This window comes from Thermobia domestica, chromosome 8 (genome assembly GCF_964235325.1).
Source record: "Thermobia domestica chromosome 8, izTheDome1.hap1.1, whole genome shotgun sequence".
In the NCBI taxonomy this organism is placed as follows: domain Eukaryota; kingdom Metazoa; phylum Arthropoda; class Insecta; order Zygentoma; family Lepismatidae; genus Thermobia; species Thermobia domestica.
In genome coordinates, this window is record NC_137461.1 from 27946628 (window position 1) to 27966584 (window position 19957).

Consider the following 19957-nt stretch of genomic DNA (forward strand, 5'->3'; position numbering starts at 1 on the left):
TCGGGTTCCACGTTAACCAGTAGGTCCCGTCCCATATAGCCTCGCTGCTGAAAGGGATGTTAAACTCAAAATCAACTCAAACCTGGGTAGTCGTTAGCAGCTTACGTTACTTGTTCGTATTAGTGGTGTATGGAAGACCAAGAACATATATATATAATATTTTCATCGTGTTGGTAAGAGGTATTTGTGATTAAATTAGAAGATTTTGTTTTCATTATTTATATTTTGTTTCAGTGTATCTTCTTGTTTGTGTTTATAAACCATTGTCGTACGTATAGAATTTGCTTATTCTTATCCTTTTGTTTATTTTAGGTTTGAGCGCAGAAGCTTCGGAAGAGATTTTGATTCTCGTGATAAAGAAAGGAGCCGCGAACGAAATCGTTATAACGATAGGCGAAGGACTTTTAGTGATAGCCGAGAAGAAGAACCGGAATGGTTTTCAGGTAATATTTTATACTATTGGTGGGAATCGGTATGCTGACTTCATTGCGTTCATTATTTTAAGAAACCTCTTCAGTTGAACAAAACTGAGCAAAGCATTACAGTTAAATAATTATTTTATTGAACTGCATTGTAGTTTCGGCTTTATAACGTCTTAGTCAGATACATTTTCTCTAGATGTGTAATACAAGTCTAACAGTTACTGAAGCATCCAAGTAAAGGTACTAGGTTTAGAGGTAAGTTCTCGCTATTATAGTGCGCTGTTTTTAAAAAGAGGTTAAATTGCTCGGAGGAATTTTTCCAAAATATTTTTTCCGGTAGAAATATTGGTTATTAGTTGATAAAGATTTTTTTTTCCTTAGGTGTCCTTGGTTTCTGAAAATACGAAGGCCGTCCAGAAAGTAAACAACGATTGCTCATCACACGCGGCACCGACCCCTCCCCACCACTGCGATCGCGTGCGCAGCATTTAGCTCCTTCCTTCACTTCAGTGTAAGCTGAGTCTCAATGCTGTGTGGTCACGCTACTTGTTTTTGCAGCGATTTGAAATGGTAACGCCAATCGAAAATCCCGCCAAATGTGAAGCACGGAGTGTCATTCGTTTTGTGAACGCGCAAAAAGTTTAACCTATTGAAATTTATAGGCAAATAAAAAAAGTTTATGGTCATAGTGTAATGAACGAGTCATCAGTGAGGAAATGGTGCATTGTGCTTAATCAAGAAAGGCCTGGCGTGCATAATGAAGGTCGGAGTGGAAGACCAGTTACGGAAGAATTGAAAGAAAAAGCCGAGAAAAACAATTCAGGAAAATCGACGTTTCACTTTGAGCACGTTACACGAATCTTTTCCACTGGAAAACAGTTCGCAGACGATGAGGAACTCAAGCAAGCAGTGACAGCCTGGCTCAGATCTTTGACGGCAGATGAGTGTAACATCGGCATTGAAAAACTGGTCTTACGTTATAACCAGTGTCTACTTTCTGGACGACCCTCGTAATAATTCTCCTTTACTACTATCTAGATTTAGTCAATGTATGTCGACTGATTATTTATCTAAGCATAGTAACTAATTGAGCGTAAATAACACAAATCAAGTATAACATAATACTGGATGTACGTACTCCTATGATGATTAATATCTTTCTTTAAAATGATCTTTAAAATGATCGATGTTTTAGGCAAAATTATCGATTGCCTTTCTTCGGAATGGTCCTTAAGCTTAAATTCTGCTAGAGGTTTGGCTAATCACATATTGGGAGAAAGCACTTGAGTGCAATTCGTTAATAAAAAAAAAAAAAAAAAAAAAAAAAAAAAAAAAAAAAAAAAAAAAAAAAAAGGTTAAAGAAGAAATGGAAACTCCTTGTAGAAACTTAGCTTATAGATGACAAAAATTAAGTCAATATACACAGTAAATTGTTTCTATTTATAGGTTAACTTTACGAAACTTAACTCGAATAGTTTATTGGATAGAAGAACAATTACAAATTTTGTTGAAGATACTGGAACAAATTTTTTGATTAGCTTTGAGTTTAGCCTTCGTTCCAGCAGCGTGGCTGCATGAGACGTTGACATAGAGCTTAACGTGGGATCCGAACCATATGAGCTCCCATCGGGATTGGTACAGATTCATCCACAATTAAGTTTACGCTGGAACGGAAAAAGAGAAAGCTATTATTTTTTTATACCTCACGTGTTTATACTGTATAGGAGTCAGAATGAATTCCATTCTAAAAATATACTGAAAGCTCACTTCTAGCAACATCTATGTATAAATATATATATAAAAAAAAAAGCGCATCCTTTGCAGGTAATTCAGTATCTGGATTAATATGTATTTGGGAACTTATAGATTAGTAACATCATGTAGAAGTATGTTAGAAAATTGAATAACGCTACTAATACGGGTATAACTAATGTTTATGAGGAAAATGTGTTAGAAAACTAGCAGAAGTACGCATATTATATTTTTATAATAAGTAGCAGAAGTACGCATAAGGGTGCACATACCCAGAACGCCCGGTAAGTCCGGAATTAACTACAAAATGAATCTTGTTTCCATAATTCCCTTACTTGACGCGTACACTAGTAAAAATTGCTAGGAATCGTAACTTGAATATACTGGGTGTCTATCGGTCACGAATGTTACGAAAAAGTCACGAAATCAGAAAACGGTTTCGAAATTTAGCGTTTGGGTCACGATTTTTTTAAACTGCAAATGTAAGTACAGATTGGAAAATCTTGTTCTATAAAACGTCAAAATTCACCACCAAAAATGTCTGTCAGCTTTAGACGCTACCAAATCGCAAGCAAAGTATGTTTCCATCGCATGGATGAAAATTCGGCCTAATTCGCACCCAAATTCGCTATTGAAAATGTTAGGAAATTTTATGATTTGGAAAGAAAAGGGTCACGAAAAAGTTACGAAATTTCATTTTGGAATTTTAGTAGGCACCCTGATATATGTCGAAAAACACCTCTAAATTTGAAAAGGAGCGTGAGTCAGTATAAGAGTTATTTTGTTGACACACTTTTGTAAAGTGGCATTTATCAAATATGTTGTGTTTGTAAAGAATTGTGTATTGGCATGACAAAGAAATATATAACATCAGAGTGAAATATCATATTAGGAAATCAAAGGAGGGCAGAGAAGCCTTTTCAAGATTTCCTAGACATTTACAAAAATCAAAACATACGGTGGAGGATATCGTTATATTGCATCGTGCCCACTTCTCAAATTAAAATAAATATTTTTGAAGCCTATTACATCAGACCCAAGAACCTGAGTCGTAATACGGTAAAAGGAATTCTTCTTTCTTCCCTTTTATTTTTAAAGCATGTATAACGTTATATCAAAAAATATATGACTGAGTCTTGATGGGAAATATTTAAGGAAATACTGGAAAAGAAAGTAATGTGTGTTCAGAAATCAGGGCTTGAATTTGAACGAAATTTATTCTTTTGCATTCTATTCTGAATAGTGTTGTTCTTATTCACTTAATCTTTCAACACCCAAGGACGCAATTCCTGCGTCAACGCTTTAAGCCTTACTAGCTCGGCCCCTAATTAAGGTAGAAAGATAATTTGGTATCAATGTGTTCCTGAAGGATGAAGCTTGCCACCGATATGCATTTTATGTATGTGAGGGAGAGTACCAGGGCGGAGGGGGAGTGAAAAATTTTCTTTTTATCATCAAGGCCGTTTTGAGGTACACTCATAAAAATTGGTATGTAAAGCAATGAAGTAGTCCAATACATGGTAATACTCTGTATGTGTGTTTGTTGCATATATGGGGGTAGGGGCGCGGTGGCTCAGTGGTAGAGCGTTCACCTCCGGTGCTCGGGATCCGTGGTTCGATCCCACTTCGCGCCGTGTGGACTTTGTGGTGGACAAACACCGTGCTCGTGGGTTTTCTCCCACTTTCTTCATTCCACCAATTCATTCACTTCTCATCATCACTGTCTCCTTTAGCCTAACCGGCATAACCATGGGACGTAAAGCTTAAAGATTTCATTTCATATATTTGGGTAGTAGGAGAGGATCAAAGTTGGCCAATTTTTTGAGTTTTTTGACGTAAATTATTTTCTGGAAGGCTCCATATAAGGCAAGATATCTTCTCACTGAATTGGTCTGGAAGCATAATTCTTGTTGCTACCTCGTTGGAATCTGTGTTCCATAAGCCTTCCAACGATGTATCAATCATGATTGTCATAATTATGGAGGTCACCATGGCTTACAACGTGAAGGTCTGGAACAGCCCTTCGAAAATGATATACAGGGCGTTTGTCATAATTATGGAGGTCACCATGGCCGACAACGTGAAGGTCTGGAACTGTTGTTCGAAAATGATATACAGAGCGTTTTTATACGAATTTTGTTCTGAATTTTTATCTCGCTTTGTATTGCAGCAATGACTATCATTTTTATTATTGTTACAACTGTGTTGGCTACACATTAGCTTCATTTTGTCAGCCTAGGGTGACTGTAAGGGTTGTCAGGGGCCCCCAAATTTATTTTTTCATTTCTCACATTAGCTTCATTTTGTCAGCCTAGGGTGACTGTAAGGGTTGTCAGGGGCCCCCAAATTTATTTTTTCATTTCTTATTTTTAAAGAATTTTTTGTTCTACGAATAGGGTGGGAATTCCACAAGTGATACCTAGTTGGAATCAGTGTTGCCCAAGCTTTGCAACGAGGTATCAATCATTGATAATTAGAGGGGTCACCAGGCCCCACAACGTGATAGTCTACGATTTCGTTTAAATTCCTGTCCGCTGTATAAAGGTTAATTGTTTCGTTGATCTGAGTAAATACTCTCGAAGTATTGATTTCCTTTTTTCTCTTTCTCGATGTTTCTACAAACATTGTTCAGTGTAAGTTGTTTATTGTGTGTATTAACGAATTATAGATAAAAGAACGAGTAATTCTATAAATGTATGTATCTTGGAATTCCAGTTATTAACTTTTGTTTTAGTGTGGTCCAAACAGGTGAAATATTTAAAAGGTGTGGTAATGTGATAAACGTATTCGTGACCAAACCTATTTTTCCAGGAGGTCCAACTTCCCAAAATGACACTATCGAGCTTCGAGGTTTCGATGACATTCCAGAAGAATCTGCTCCAGCGTCAACTGGCAGTAGAAATAGTTCTCGAAGGGCATCGCCTTTACAAGACAGAAGTACAAAGCCAAGTATGTTTCTTCCACATCTCTCATTTCTTACAGCCATTTGGTGTTAGTTTCTCCCTCCCTCTCTTCTGTTCGAAATTCTAGGTAACAGGTATACATAAATATACAAATCTTGATCAGACTGCTTTTGTTTTTCTTTGTTACTCTTGGTTGATGCATGTTATAACTTGCATGTTTATTTGCTTTCTTATTGTGATCATGTTACCTGTTGCATACTTCCTTCTGCTTTATTTTAGTAATGTATGTGGTCTTGCATGTTTAACCAATAGCACTTTATATGTTGATATACGCGAGGATTCCATTTGAGACGATAGAAATCTTAGCCTGACAAGTCTTCATAAAACAAATTGTTATTAGTAGAACCTTAGTAAAAAAAACCTCTGAATTGTATAATTCTTTCTCTGCTTCAGAGGAATGTTACTTCTTTCCTTTTCAGTATTTTGTCTTTTCGAATGAACGAATAAAAAGGCCTTATTATTGCATGACATTTTCCCGTAATATCAAGAGTTTAACCGGAATTTTATATAATGTGTACACTCTTTGGTCTCAAGTTTTTACTTTATATGTATAGATAGTCCTTGATTTACGTGAATAGATTGTTCCAAGGCTCTTTGCGTAAGTTGAATTTGTGCCATAACCTAAGATTTATCGCAAGCCTATATGAAAAAAGTACTTTTAACAATAGTTACTATAGTGCAAGAAGCTCAATTACATAATTTCTTTCTGAATAGGATATAGAACCATACATTCTTACAACATTTAGGGTAAAAATAAATAATAAAAGCAATAATTAATAACAGTTGAAGAATAGTTAACAGTAACAATTATTTTGTAAAAAATAGGAGTTCAACAATAATAATAGGAGTTCATGGCTCATTTCACTAGATGACTCTCAAAATAGAATTAACAAAATTAATATTATTTCGTACTTCAGTTGTAAGTACCGTTTGTAAATTGTACTTATATCAGAAATTTCTTGTATAAGTGTGAATTTACGTTTGTCAAAATCCACGTAGCTTGTGGACTGTCTCTTATTTGTTTCGGGTACTGTTGTACATTGATTGTATGTTTGCAATGTTTGCTGTGGAAAAGAGGCCAAAATGCCTGTCAATTACAATACGTATCATTTGTAGTGTTATAGTATTATGTTATATACTGGAACTAACAATGCAAGAAGTGGAGTGAGATGTTTGAAAGTCGTATAACAGTAACGAGCTTCGAGCTGCTGCTTTTAAAATTTGTTTACTAACGCTTTCTATGGGAATACATAAATATTGTACTACAGTGAAACCTCTACTAACGGACACCTCCCATAACGGACATATTTTGTAATCCCCAAACACTGTAATAGGAAAATGCGCATTGGAAAACCTCTCTGAAGCGGACACTCTCTAGTACGGACACGGACAGTCTTTTCTGTCTTTTATAGGTATTATTTACCTCCGTATTACGGACACTTCCTCTAGAAACAAGTTGAAAAGTACAGTAAAAAATAATACATTTTTTGTGATTCATACGTGTGTCAACAAGGAAGCACATGAGGGCGTGACAATATTTTGCCCCCTCAACTGTCTGCTCAAGAGTAAAGGTGTCCGTTTAACAACATCCTCATGTTCTTTGCTTGCATTCTACTCTCACCCAACCTGTTTTAGATACAAAAGTGATTGACAGTTGCCCGCCGTTTGGGATGATAAGTCATTTTACTATCCGCCGGAATCCCTAACTAAGCAAAAGACAAGTTTGGTATTTTTTGCCCACGGGTACACAATACGCATATTGTTTCAAAAGTCATTACTGGACTGCAATTAACTCACAAATTAAAGCAATACACCGAAAACGTAGTAAGTAGCGATAAATGTAAAGTGCAGAGAACTATAACATCTTATTTCCATGTTGTGCCTCGAACATAGAGTATTCAATGGCGGGATAGTAGTAGTAGTAACAAGATAATGCAAGTACAGTAACATTTTGGTAATATTTATAAATACACGATTCATGCAAAAATATTTTTCTAATTGCACAATACTTTCTACTAATTTACGTAAGAAGATATTGAAACCTCTCTAAGGCGGACACCTCTCTATAGCGGACAATTTTTGATTCCCCACGGCTGTCCGCTTTAGAGAGGTTTCACTGTAATTAATAATAATGATGCAACAGAAGGGAATAAAAGGAAACATTTAAGTCTAGTGACAGCAAATAAGTACTAAGTGAATGTCTGGGACAAATAGATAAATAGAAAAACATACGTGTAATTCTAATTACTAATTCTTCTTTTAGTGTGGCCCAAGCAGGTAAAATATTTAAGGGGTGGTAACGTGGTATTAAATATTTTACCACGTTACTACTTTGAACAAAATATTTTATCATTGTAATTAATATGAAAAAAAAAAAAAAAACAACAATGAGTCAAAAATCATGGCTGCACGGTTTCGCTGTTTCTAGTTGCTGTCCATTGTCATCACGCTGTAGATGGTGTAGAATGCCACCGAATTCAGTGTGGTGCTTGTTTATGATCGGTCGCAGGTACAGATGCAAGGGTTTAAACCTTTACTGAAAGAAAGAAGAAAAATAATTTTTTTTCTGGAAAAGTTTGGGTTTTTTAAACACTTAAATTTTAATGAAAAATAACAGTATATTCCACTTTTTGTCCTATTCATACAAGAAAAACATTTAATCACCATATTCTGAAGCGAAAAAAACATATTAAAATTAACACTTTCGTTCCTACTGTAGTTTCAGAACGACAGGCTGTAAACTTACGTTAAATCCGAGTGTCATTCGGGAATGACACGCCATTTAAAATACCAACCAAAAATGAATTTTGAAGGCTGTTTTATTTGAGAAAGTAATCTTTCAGTGCATTGTGAATGATCTGATAAGCCTGAATCAAGAATGCCTTTTAGTCATTGTAGAAAGAGAACTAAACAAGGTGTATCATTATCATTCACAACACTCAAGCCTTATTACTTTACAAGAAATAGATGCAATGATTATTCATAGGTCATACACGGAAACCGGGATCTTCTACTAGATTGGTATTTCTTTCATTTCTGAAAGTTTCAAATATTTAGAGTAAAAATTCAGGAAGATATGATTTTTTTTAATAACCCTTATTTTCTCCAGGACCCAGGACTTTGTCAATTTAAGTATCCTTAGGATCGAAAGTCCAAAGAAAGGTCATTCGAAAGGAAAGAAAAAGGGCAGTGGGTTTTCTAGTTCCAACGAATTGTTACTAGAACTATTAGAGTAATGTTCGACATAAATGTTTTAGTGAAAAGTTGAACAACTATTTTCAAAGTGAAATATTAGATTTCATGGAACAAAATTATTATCTACAACATAAACTAAAATTTCTGTTAGATATATTTGTTCCACGTGTGCCCCTACATAGTTTATTAAGGTCATGTTCCACATAGTTTATTAAGAGGGCGAAGTGTTAAAAAACACTATCCACAAGTTTCCTAGTTCAAACGTATTGCCACGATGTAACAAAGAAAAAAGTGAATTCTTTGAATAGGGGTGTGTAATGTTGTGTGAAACTAACATAATACTCAACATAGTCGTTTATGGCTTTAATCTTGTAAATTGGAGTCATATTAAGATCTAATAAAATATCTGAAGTTCACAATAAAATCTTAACCGAACGGTATGTAAACGAAATTTTACATGAAAGAAAAATGGTTTTATATGTTTTTCTTGGTTTGATAGGTTTCCTTTGCACCCTGTTTGAATTTAGGCAACGTATATAATACACATGATAAAACGTACAACTTTCAGGCACTCGATAACCAAAGTGTCAGTAGTGATGCGTTGGGTTGCATAACTTATATTTGCTGACAGTTGATGCAATACCAGTTTGCAAAACAATCAAGATAGGGATAAACATACAGGGTAGCGCACGAACAATTGACACATTTGAAATTTAGAAAGAAAATAAGTTATAGTCTGCGCTAAACAGTGCACAAGCGCATTTTTATAGTTCTTGCAAATACTGTTTGGCGACCTGTGGCCAGGCGTGGTCGAGGAAATTCATCCGTTTCCTGCCGTTATCAGTCAATCAGTCATTCGCTATGAATAAGCACTGTTGTTTATCTGAAGTGCAGTGCGCTAAAGTTGTCTTGTTATACGTAACGAACGAGAAGCATTACAAGTACTCAACGAAAATTTCGAGCTCATTTCAAACTTCGATGTGTTGTGGCAAGAAAAACTACCCTTTGTTCGTATTGTACGTTTGAGGAAGAAGGGAGCATGCATAAAGAAAGATGGCCTTGCGTTGCTCCAGTTCGGACTTGGAAAATATTGAGGTTCTTCAAATTGCCATGATACATAGCCCAGCAAAATTTACACGGAGTGTTTCACAGCAAATGAACGTTTCTCACGTTCAGTTAAAAAAATGCTACACAGTGATCCCAAGCTGTCACTCGATATTCAACTCGACGCAGTGGAGTTTTGTTGTGGCTGTCTTAAGACCAGATTTAAACCTGTGTAACTTTTTCCTGGGTGGCCGTGTAATAAAAAAATAAATAAATAAAAAACTCCTGTTCAAGCCAGCAAATATTACGGAAATGCGAAGTCGGACAGTTCAGTCATGTGTCGACACTGACGAAGACATGTGCCGCAGAGTGGTACGAAACATGCATTCGCCTTGAAGCAGTATGAAAAGTCGGGGGTCATATTGAATATATGATAGTGAAAAAACTTCCCATGGACACGCTATTCTGTATGTATCATATGCATATATGATATTTAAAAATAGATGTGCAATCTAAATTTTAAATGTGTCAACTGTTAAGCTCCAACTTGTAGAACTTAAAGTATTGAATGTTGCAAATAGCTCATGTGGTTCGGATTCCACGGTAATCAGTAGGTCCCGTCTCTTATAGCCTCGCTGCTGAACGGGACGTTAAACTCAAAATCAACTCAGTGTTGCAAAAGCGCTTTCTTAATTGTAGAATCGACTGCAGGAAAACAAGTTTATTAAGACAATCATTTTAAAAAAGAGAAAATCTTGTTTTTCCTTAAAAAGCCAGCTTGTTATATATATATATATATATATATATATATATATATATATATATATAAAATACTTAAAGAAGCCATCATCTCTGTCGCAAAGTATTGATGAAGTTCATCTATGTTGCCTAAACTAAACCTAAATACATCACATGCCTGAACGTTTGTATTCATTGCGTATGTTGAATGTAGAAGGTCTTCACATAAATTGACAAAATAGTTGCACATAAATGTATTAATAAGTAAGGCGAACGGAAGTTTATTTTATGATTTATAATTCTTCAATCATCAACCATAGATTGATAAATTATCTTGAAAGAACTTCAAAATACGTATACTTGGGCTATATATTAACTAGTCAGGGATTGAATTTTGATATTAGGTTTCATCAATCGTAATGTACTATCGAAATCAATGCTTAATGTTGGATAGAAGACCTAACTTTATTTTTAATGTATTACAGATTCTCGACCTGGGTCAGCTTCCAAAAAATCGGATCGAGGCTCAGAGAGAAACACTCCTATTCCTGCCACCATTCCAGAGGTGGAGCCATCTGTACCCGGTTCAACCATGTCAACCGAATTCAATTTAGAAGACTTTCTTAAGCTGGATACCTTTCCAGAGCTGCTTACTGTAAGTTGATGCACAATTGAAAGCTTAGGGAGTGTATGTATGTATATATGTATGTACAGAAGGCTGTCCAGGTAGTACCAAACGTTTTGGCTTATCTTGGCAGTGGGCTGGGCTAGATTCGCCATCTTGGAACATTGCCACACTCAGTACGCATCCAGATGTGAGGACTCTGACGCTCCTGCTGTGCCTTCTATGACGTGTTACAGTGTGCGCTGCAATAAAATCACGCCTCGTGTGAAGTGCGTTCTGTGATTTGATTTTTGTTGGCAAGAAACCAGAAGCCAATTGAAATCGATCGCCAAACTATGTAAAGTGTACGGATATGTAATAATGAGTAAAGGCCGAGTGGTGCATTGATTTTAAAATGGTCGTTCCAACGTTCACGATGAGGATCGCAGTGGTAGGCCTAGCCTTGTGTCTGATAAACTGGTGAGGGAAGTCGACAAAATTTATGCAAATCGTTCTTTTACGATTACGGAACTTGGTGAACATTTTCCCAAAATTTCACGTCAAAACTGCATTCCGGTGTAAGCCAGTGGTTCAAATCGCAGGCGACAGATTTCTGCCACGACGGCGTTGAAAAACTTGTGCCACGATATAAGTGCCTTAATTTGCATGTGGAAAAATAGCTCAAGAGTGTACCTTTGAAATGTTACAATACAATTTGGTTTGTTCATTTTGTTACTTATTTTATTTCAAAACTTGTATTACTTTCTGGACAGCCCTCGTATGTATGACGTAGATGTTGAAATACAGAATAAGCTGATGAAATAAAAGAATAAAATTTCAACATATCTTGGTATTTTTGCTGATTTGTTTATTAAGCTCATGATTTCGACACCTTTTGAATATCGCAAATGTCTATCAAAACCTTTTTTTTTTTTTTTTTTTTTTTTTTTTTTTGAAATGTATAAAACTGTCCACCTGCATTCCAATACTTAAATTCTTCTTCCACTTATTGAAATGAAACACCTTCGTAAAACATTGAAAAAACAATATATCAAAGCACTTAACTTTCACTGAATTAAACACTGATACTTAAGTTGACCAACTAAACAAAATATACAAATATGATGACGTAAGTTCAAGCACGTTCAGTTCATTACAAGCAAAAATACTTACAGTACGGTCGATAAAGTCTCCCCGCAGTGGATTATGGCAAGGAGATACTAGAAACACTCCACTGTTGAACTCAACTTCTTTAGCTTAAAGGGCATAACCGTCATACATAAAATTAGAAATTTCATTTCGTTTAATTAAACAACTTAGAGCTTTTTACAGTTTAAAACATACGTACTTTACAGAAAACCCTTTTACGTAAACCATTAAAGAGTATCGTTCATAGGCGTTGTTAAAATTTTAAAAACGAAGGCATCCAATTTTTTTATGTTCCGCCATCGTCCTTTTTGTGTTTACTTTTAGCATTTCATAATTGGAAATACTTTCATTGTTTGTGATTTCTGTCTGTAATGCATAAAATATTTTCTGTTGTAGTTTTATTGATAATAAATGGTTGATGTAATTTTAACATTAATATATATATATATATATATATATATATATATATATATATATATATATATAGTATCTGTTGACGAGTTTACTACTTTTTCTTCTATCAGTGCTTGAATTTTAGAGTATCCGCCTTGTGTAGCAACAGAATGTTGTTGCTGTACAAATGGCACAAGTCTTTTTTATTTCTGGTTCATTTTTTAGTGTCATCTGACAAAATCAAAGCAATAATCAGAGTTTTGCAGTGAGGAGTATTAAGATTTCGATCAGTTAAAAGTATTGTAATAGCTCCTGCTAATATTATCATGATAATGAGAATTTAATGTAATTCTAAACTTTTTTCTTTCTTCTTAGAATGGAACTCCTGCTGAAGGTCAAGGAGGGTCGAAATTTAGCCAGTGGTTCCGTCGTGATAGTCCGGCAAACCAGCCGAATGACAGTAGACGTTCCTCCATCCAAGATGAACTGTTGAATAACATAATCAATGGTAAAGAACAAGGAGCAGTCCTTGCAGTTTTTCAGTTACAATATTGCATAAATTATTATGTAGTATTTTGAAGTACTAATCCATGTCTATAATATCTAACCAAGGCAAGTTGCGGTGTATTAAACTCAAGAAGTTGTATTTTTTTTAATCTTGTGGCAGTCAAATAAGTGTTTTGGTGTTACAATTAATTATTTTGTACTCATGCGGAGTGTTGAGAACATTCCTCACGAAACAAATGTAGCTCTGCAAGCTGTTTTTAAGCTTTCATCACCATTCTGTTTCATCTTCACTTACCTGAAATGAGTTACTGGTGAGAAATTATCTCACCGCTTAGTAATTTATCACAAATTAAAATGAGTTGAGTACCTAAACACACTGCCAGTAGTATGGTTACAAAACTAAATTGTGAGGAATTAGATTTAGATGTAGTTACAATTTGTGTGGATTTTTACAGTAACAAAGGCACAAACAGAGTTTAGTCATCCAACTATGATAATAGTAACTCACATAAAAACTTAAACCAATATTATAATGGTATTGTCATCATCACGTATTGAAAGCTTAGTGTGGAAATGTTTAAGAGTTCGTTGATAACTACAATATCCTTTTCAAGAGTTAATATTCAAATAGATCTACGAGGGCCGTTATTTTTCTTTTTAACCTCATTTAAGCCACCAAAGGAGAATCTCATGAGGTTGTGAAACACGAATTAGATCTATTAGTTGGAGATCGCACATGCTTCATACCAAAAGACCAGCTTGTATTCAGTGATTGTGGAGTAGTGAGGGTGAAACCTATCGATGTGGAGTAGTGAGCGTGAAACGTTATCGAGTGTTCAATCCTTGTGGAGTGGTAAGCATGAAACCGTATATAGTTTTCAATCATTGTGGAGTAGTGAGTATGAAACCGTGTCGATTGGAATCGAAGCGCCCGCCAAGTGTGAAGTCCATTATGAAATTCGATTTCTCCAGGCAGCTTTTGATTTCCCTGAAATTCCAAGATCCAACAGTTCAGGAGCCATATTTTACCCCTTTCATGAACCATATGATCCATGCGTTCAAGGTGGTCTTCACCGCAAATATCTACCCTTTCGTCGTCGTGCAGGTTGGTGAGTCTTTTTTTAAATTCTGAAGTACTTGTGATCTGTAATCATTCGACGATGAATGGCGGCTGTATTGTGGCCTTCCGCCTGGAGAAATCGAATCGTATCATGTAGTTCACACTTGGCGGGCGCTTCGATGCACTTGATATGGTTTCACGGTCAGTACACCACAATGACTGAACACTTGATATGGTTTCATGCTCACCACTCCACAACGATTGAACAATTGATGTGGTTTCACTCTCACCACTCCATAATGATTGAACGTTTGATATGGTTTCATTCTCGCCACTCCATAATGATTGAACACTTGATATGGTTTCATGCTCACTGCTCCACAATGATTGAATACTCAACATGGTTTCACTCTCCCACTTCACAATGATTGAACACTCAATATGGTTTCACGCTCACCATTCCACAATGATTGAACACCATAGCCTATCTTTTGGTATGGAAGTTGTGCGATATCCCCAATGAACAGATTTGACTAATTTGCGTTTCGTCATCTCTAGTGGCCTAACAGAGGTTAAAGAAAGGACGTCCTTCGTGCATGATCATGGATTAAATTATTCAGTAATTATTAGCTTTTTCATCTTAACTACTTCATACAGTTACCTTTCATGCTATTAGTATATAAACGGTCATTCCTTCAACTTTATGCATGTAAATACCCGGATCTAGGCGAAGTTTGGACTCATGTTTGCCCCTCAAGAACTATGATACATCAAAAGAGGTTTTCAGGAAGTCACAGCAATTCAGATAAAAGTAATTTTTAAGTTCTTACAAGCACGACATACCTAAAAAGAATTACATTGATTTGTAAATATTGTTTAGAAATAACTTTTAACACACCATGGGAGAATATTTATCAAACTCTTCTTGTAATTGTCAAAGTTGAATTGAAATAGAGTAAACCTGGCATCATCCATGATGCAGATCAAATCGAACATTTTCCGTTGGATGTTTACAATACGTGGCATCAGCATGTGTAATAAAATAGTGTACTATTTGGTAGGACATATTTATTAGAAGAAAATAATCAGCTTATTTTGTCACTTAAAGAAATGCTACAGTAGAAATTCTTTTTATTTTCTGAATGGATACGGAATTATAATTATTTTGCATGAATAATTATAATTGTTAATGGAGAATAGTATGATTACTGCGAATGGCAAAAGAAACAAGCATAATAAACAATCTCGGGAATCAAACTTAAGATCCATCCAGCACATGTGCGTTGACAGCTTTACGAATAACTGTCTGAATGCATATAAATGCGTGCACACAAATGCTATGTGTGCAAACAAAACGAAATTCTAACCTTACTACAAACAGTCGCAAAAAAAATCACAATATTAAGAGTTCTATTGAAAGCAATAACTTAAGCTATTTGATTTTACTGTAAAGAACATAATATAAAACTTTGTATAGACGGAGTACGCACATAACTAGCACTGAGAAAAAATATTGAGAAAAATTACACACATGATTTAATTTATTATATTAATATTTTTATAAGCTTATATTTACATTACGGTCACATTACAGTATACGGTATAAAAAGTAAGTTTGTGAATAATTAAGCACAAATTATAAATGCAGGTCTGACTACTCGTTGTCTACCTTGAGCACTAACGCTTTCTTTTAAAGCTCTTTGGACAAAGCATCGTCTACGATTTTAGAACCCAGGTGTGTAAAAAGTAGTCTCAAAACCCTTGTTTTATACAAATTTTTATTTATTTTGTCTGCACAGATACTCTCATTGGCTGAAGCATTATTATGACTTATGAGCAAAGTTTGTGAGAGTATATTATTGCTTCGGTTTTCACAGATAAGGTTCAAACGTTAACAAATAGTTTATTGTAACGTAAAATAAATTTTAAAAATAAGCAAAAATGAAAAATAAATGCACTTTTTAAAGTTTATTGCACTAAATAAAATAAATATTTTTAAATTTAGTTCATAATAAAGATCACTAGAAGAATATGTTCATTCTCTTATTGTGTATTTTCTTTATTTTATGAGAGTATAAATAACGTTCGTTCCGAGGCTTGCTTATGTTCTTATAGTATTATATGTTACTTTTTTTTTTTTTTTTTTTTTTTTTTAACTCCCTCAGAAATCCAACCAACTTCTCGTTTCTTTTTATTTGCAGATATTGAACCGAATATCATGATTCCACCACTGAACGACTCGAACACCTATTTCACTCCCATCTCTCCTGCTGCTAGCACAGGAACGGCTTCAGAGGCTAGGCCTGGCTCTAGCGATGGTGCTGTCAAGCCAACATTCCTTTTGGAAATGCTGCAGAGGGGGAGTCAGAATCAGACACAACAGCAACAGGACGACTCCCAGCAATCAACACTAGCACCAACACTCAAAACGCCCAGTATTAAAGACCTTGGTAAGGGGAAAAATATTTATCGGCTATTTATTGTGTTTATTAACCGGAATACCGTCAAATTATTATTATTTTTAATACGATTATTAGGAAAGGGTATATGTGGAATATGTTAACAAGACCATTTGCAGACAAAAGCGTTGCTTTGGAGAAAATAAAATATCCAATTCAGATAGGAGATCATCTCGAAGAGTAGAGAAAAGTAGGAGAGAAGGATAGAATCTTCGAAGTCAAGAATTGGGATCTCATGTTGATCAATTTTTATAAATTAATAAGTTGGTACAAAGTTCAAAAAACGTTTGATCTTTAAACCGAATAATTAGACAACACACTTCCGCAAAATCGTATTTTGTGTAATGATACTTCTGACATCGACATAGTTCTTACTTGCTCCTATATGCCGTTCTATGCAGATTTTGATTCGTCTCATCTTTCTTTCTCATTTATGTCCCCCAGTATAATATTCCGTGTATTGGAAAAATTTGATTTTAGTGCTTTTAATAAATTGTAATACAAACACACGATTCAATATTGTAATCGTATGTAGTGTCAAATTTGAGAGGTTTAAATCCAAAACTGTAATAATAATAGTTCGAATTACTTCATTAATTAACCCTAGGTAAAATACAACTAATATTGGGTCATCCCGTAACCAATGTGGTTTTGTGGCAGTTGTATGATGGGCAAATGACAAAGTACACTGAGGTTGTTTTGGTATTGTTGGATTGAAAAATTTCTAGTACATTAGTGTGCCATGTGAGATCGCTCCACGGCAAGTTGTGTAGCACGTGCGTTAAAACATGGCAGTGACAGATCATATATGACATTGGCATGTAATGCTGTGAGAGTTTCATCGGGGTTATTGAGGAACAGCAGCAACGAAATTTATCAACACTTAACATGAGCAGCAAACCCTTGATGTGCAAAAGAGTCAAAGGTGGTTTCAGACATTCCAGTCAGGAGCCCCCAGCCTTACCACGGCAAGGAAGACTGTTGAATCCAGTCCACATCAAACCGTGAAGAACTAATTACAGAACCTCTTTCACCCATTCGACTGTTCATTTGCTTCTCCAGAACGTCAGTTACGTTTCGCAGCTAAGACAATGGATATTCCGTGAGCTGACACCGCAACAAACGCAGAGCACCATGCTTTCCTTCGCAAAAGGGAGCCATTTCTGGACAAATAGTGACGCGAGATGAAAAGTGGGTCATTTACTACAGGATTATGCATCATTGGATGCCGAAAGGTGTTTAGCAGGAACAGTGGCGAAGCAAGACTTACATCACCGTAACGTGTTGTTTGCTTGTTGGGATATGTGTGACGACATCAAAGTTTTGCCACTGAACCAAACACAGCAGGGTCTGATGTCAGGAACTGGTACAGCTGGAAAATCGTTCTGCAGTGATCAATCGATGGGAACAATGCCTGACCACATTCTGCAAAAAATTACATGTGCCAAGTTCGCGGAATTTGGGCCCATTATTCAAACAGATTTCAATCTCTTTCCGAGTTCAAAGCCATTTTGATGGAAAGACACTGCGTGTGCTGAAGTTGTGTAACACACAGTGTCTGAGTTTTTTTTTTTTTTTTTTTTTTGCATCAATGTATTTTTTTGAGTTCATCGGCAGGGAATTCAATACCTGGTTGACATATGGTAGAGGGCTGTGGAAATAGGAAGCGTTGCCGATGGCATATTTTGTAGTATTTGAGAGTGTTAAAAAACTACATGATTTACAGGATGACCCGATAGAAGTAATGTAGTGCGTACAGAAACAAAAAGAAGAAAGAAAAAATCCGTATAGTTTTCAAAGAAAAAGAATTGAGGAAATAGTAAAAACTTTGATTTTGTATGTTACACCCACTCACTATATGTATAAAAACACATTTGATGGTTGGGTAGAGTAGATCGGTAGGCAAGCGAGGAAAGGAGGGTTAAGAAATGAAAATTATTAACGGAATTACGTAATAAATATGAAAATACCGTTTAAAATGGGAGATGAGGCAGTGTAAAAAGTATGTGTTTAAAATAATTGTAAATATATAAAATAATAATGATGAAAAAATAGTAAGGTAATAAAAATGTATGGGAAACTGGGTAAATGTAGTGGTGGTAAAAGTATTGCAAACCATGGTGGTGGTTCCGTGTACAGAATAGTATTCCTTTCTATCTCTTTCTGAGAGACATGGAAGAGTCTCGGAGAAAGGATGTGTTGGATACAGACGCAGAAGATACTGCCAAATGCACTGTAGTGATGGGTTGTGTGTTCTGGTACAGATAGGTGGGGAATTTGAGCACTGCAGTGGTCGTTGATGCATATTGAAAGAGAAGTTAAAGAACTTTGTCATTGTAGAAGGCTGGATATTGAGTGCCTTTCAGATTAAATTAGTTTGAGAGAATGTCAGTACCAGAATAGTAGAAAGTAGATGTTAACTTTGTAATGAGTTGTTGGAAGAAGAAACTAATTTTGAATATAAGACTTCGTTCCTTATAACCACTCTCGGAAAGTAACAGTAAAATCACTGTGTCCGACATATGATCGGAAAAGGGTCAAACAAATGAAAGTTACAATGTTATTTAGGATTTCTTTTTCCTAAAAGTATGCTTCATTGTGGGTGTTAAGCTTTCTTGTTTCGTGATTCCTACTTAATTATTTTGTTGAAGTGATTCAATTCATTTATTATTTGTTTTTATATTTATCAATGGTTTCTGTAGGTTGAAAATGAAAATAATTACAGTGATAATGAAAAGTGATTCTGTGTTGAAGATCGTTAGGATATTTCATTATATTATATTAATTCTCTTAAATATATTCTAAAAATGGTGGAGAGTTTAGTTTAATATTTCAGTGTAGAAAGTGTTTGTAGCATTAGATCTCTGTTCGCTCGGTGCTCAGCCAGTCAAATGTAGCATTGACTGGTTGTACAGCTTTATTTGTGTGTCCCCTAGGGCGGGGATAATTATGATAACAGAGGTTAGGTATTAGTTTGGTAGCGACTGTAAGAAATACTATAGAGCAATAATTTACGTAACTTAAGTTCATTTCATATAGTTTTGTGTTGTGCTGCTAATAATTTGCTGAAATGAATTTAGGTACTGTTCGGATAAAAAGTAGTGGCAACATGTTATAATTCTTAACTAGTTTTATTGACAGAGTAAATACCAAAAGTAATTGCCCGCCATATCTATGATCTTTGCCACACCTATGGAAGTCGTCGTTCACCATCGGCACTTCCATTTTTGTTGCCATATCGAATTTCTCTTGTGACGCAATATTTTCTGCGAAAAGATACTTCCATCTGGGCAGAGAGATCATGATCACACTTATATCCAGAATATACTCTTCGAGTGGTTTCCTCGCCACTTACGTAAGAGACCCTGGAAGACGAGGAATATTGTCAGCTAATCACATTATTCTGCAACGTATATCACCTTCAAACCAGCACCTTTTACAGAATGCATGGACGAGACTTTTACTCATTGAATTGCCGCTTCAAGCGTGGTTCGCCAAGTGGACTTTGTAGTGGACGAATACCGCGTGAGTTTTCTCGAGGATTTTCCGTTTCCTCCCACTTTCTTCATTCCGCCATTTCTTTCATTTTCTCATCATCATTGTCTCATTTAGCCTAGCCGGCATACTCGTGGGAAATAAAACTTAAAGACTTCATTTCATTTTTCTTGCGG

General features: G+C 35.5%; 1 protein-coding gene across 9 annotated transcripts in view; it reads left to right on the forward strand.

Annotated features, from left to right (window-relative positions):
- LOC145692808 (uncharacterized) overlaps positions 1–19957 on the forward strand; it is a 150718-nt gene that overhangs the window by 39176 nt on the left and 91585 nt on the right. For 8 of the 9 annotated variants that reach the window (XR_014132643.1, XR_014132644.1, XR_014132645.1 and 5 more), the window contains exons 7-11: positions 313–443; positions 4986–5123; positions 10600–10769; positions 12636–12768; positions 16029–16277. Coding sequence is in view for 6 of the 9 variants with exons in the window: in XM_081768300.1 (XP_081624426.1) it covers positions 313–443; positions 4986–5123; positions 10600–10769; positions 12636–12768; positions 16029–16277 (821 nt within the window). In the remaining 3 variants the exon portion in view is untranslated. The remainder of the gene's footprint in view (positions 1–312; positions 444–4985; positions 5124–10599; positions 10770–12635; positions 12769–16028; positions 16278–19957) is intronic. The other variant, XM_081768301.1, reaches the window with a different exon arrangement.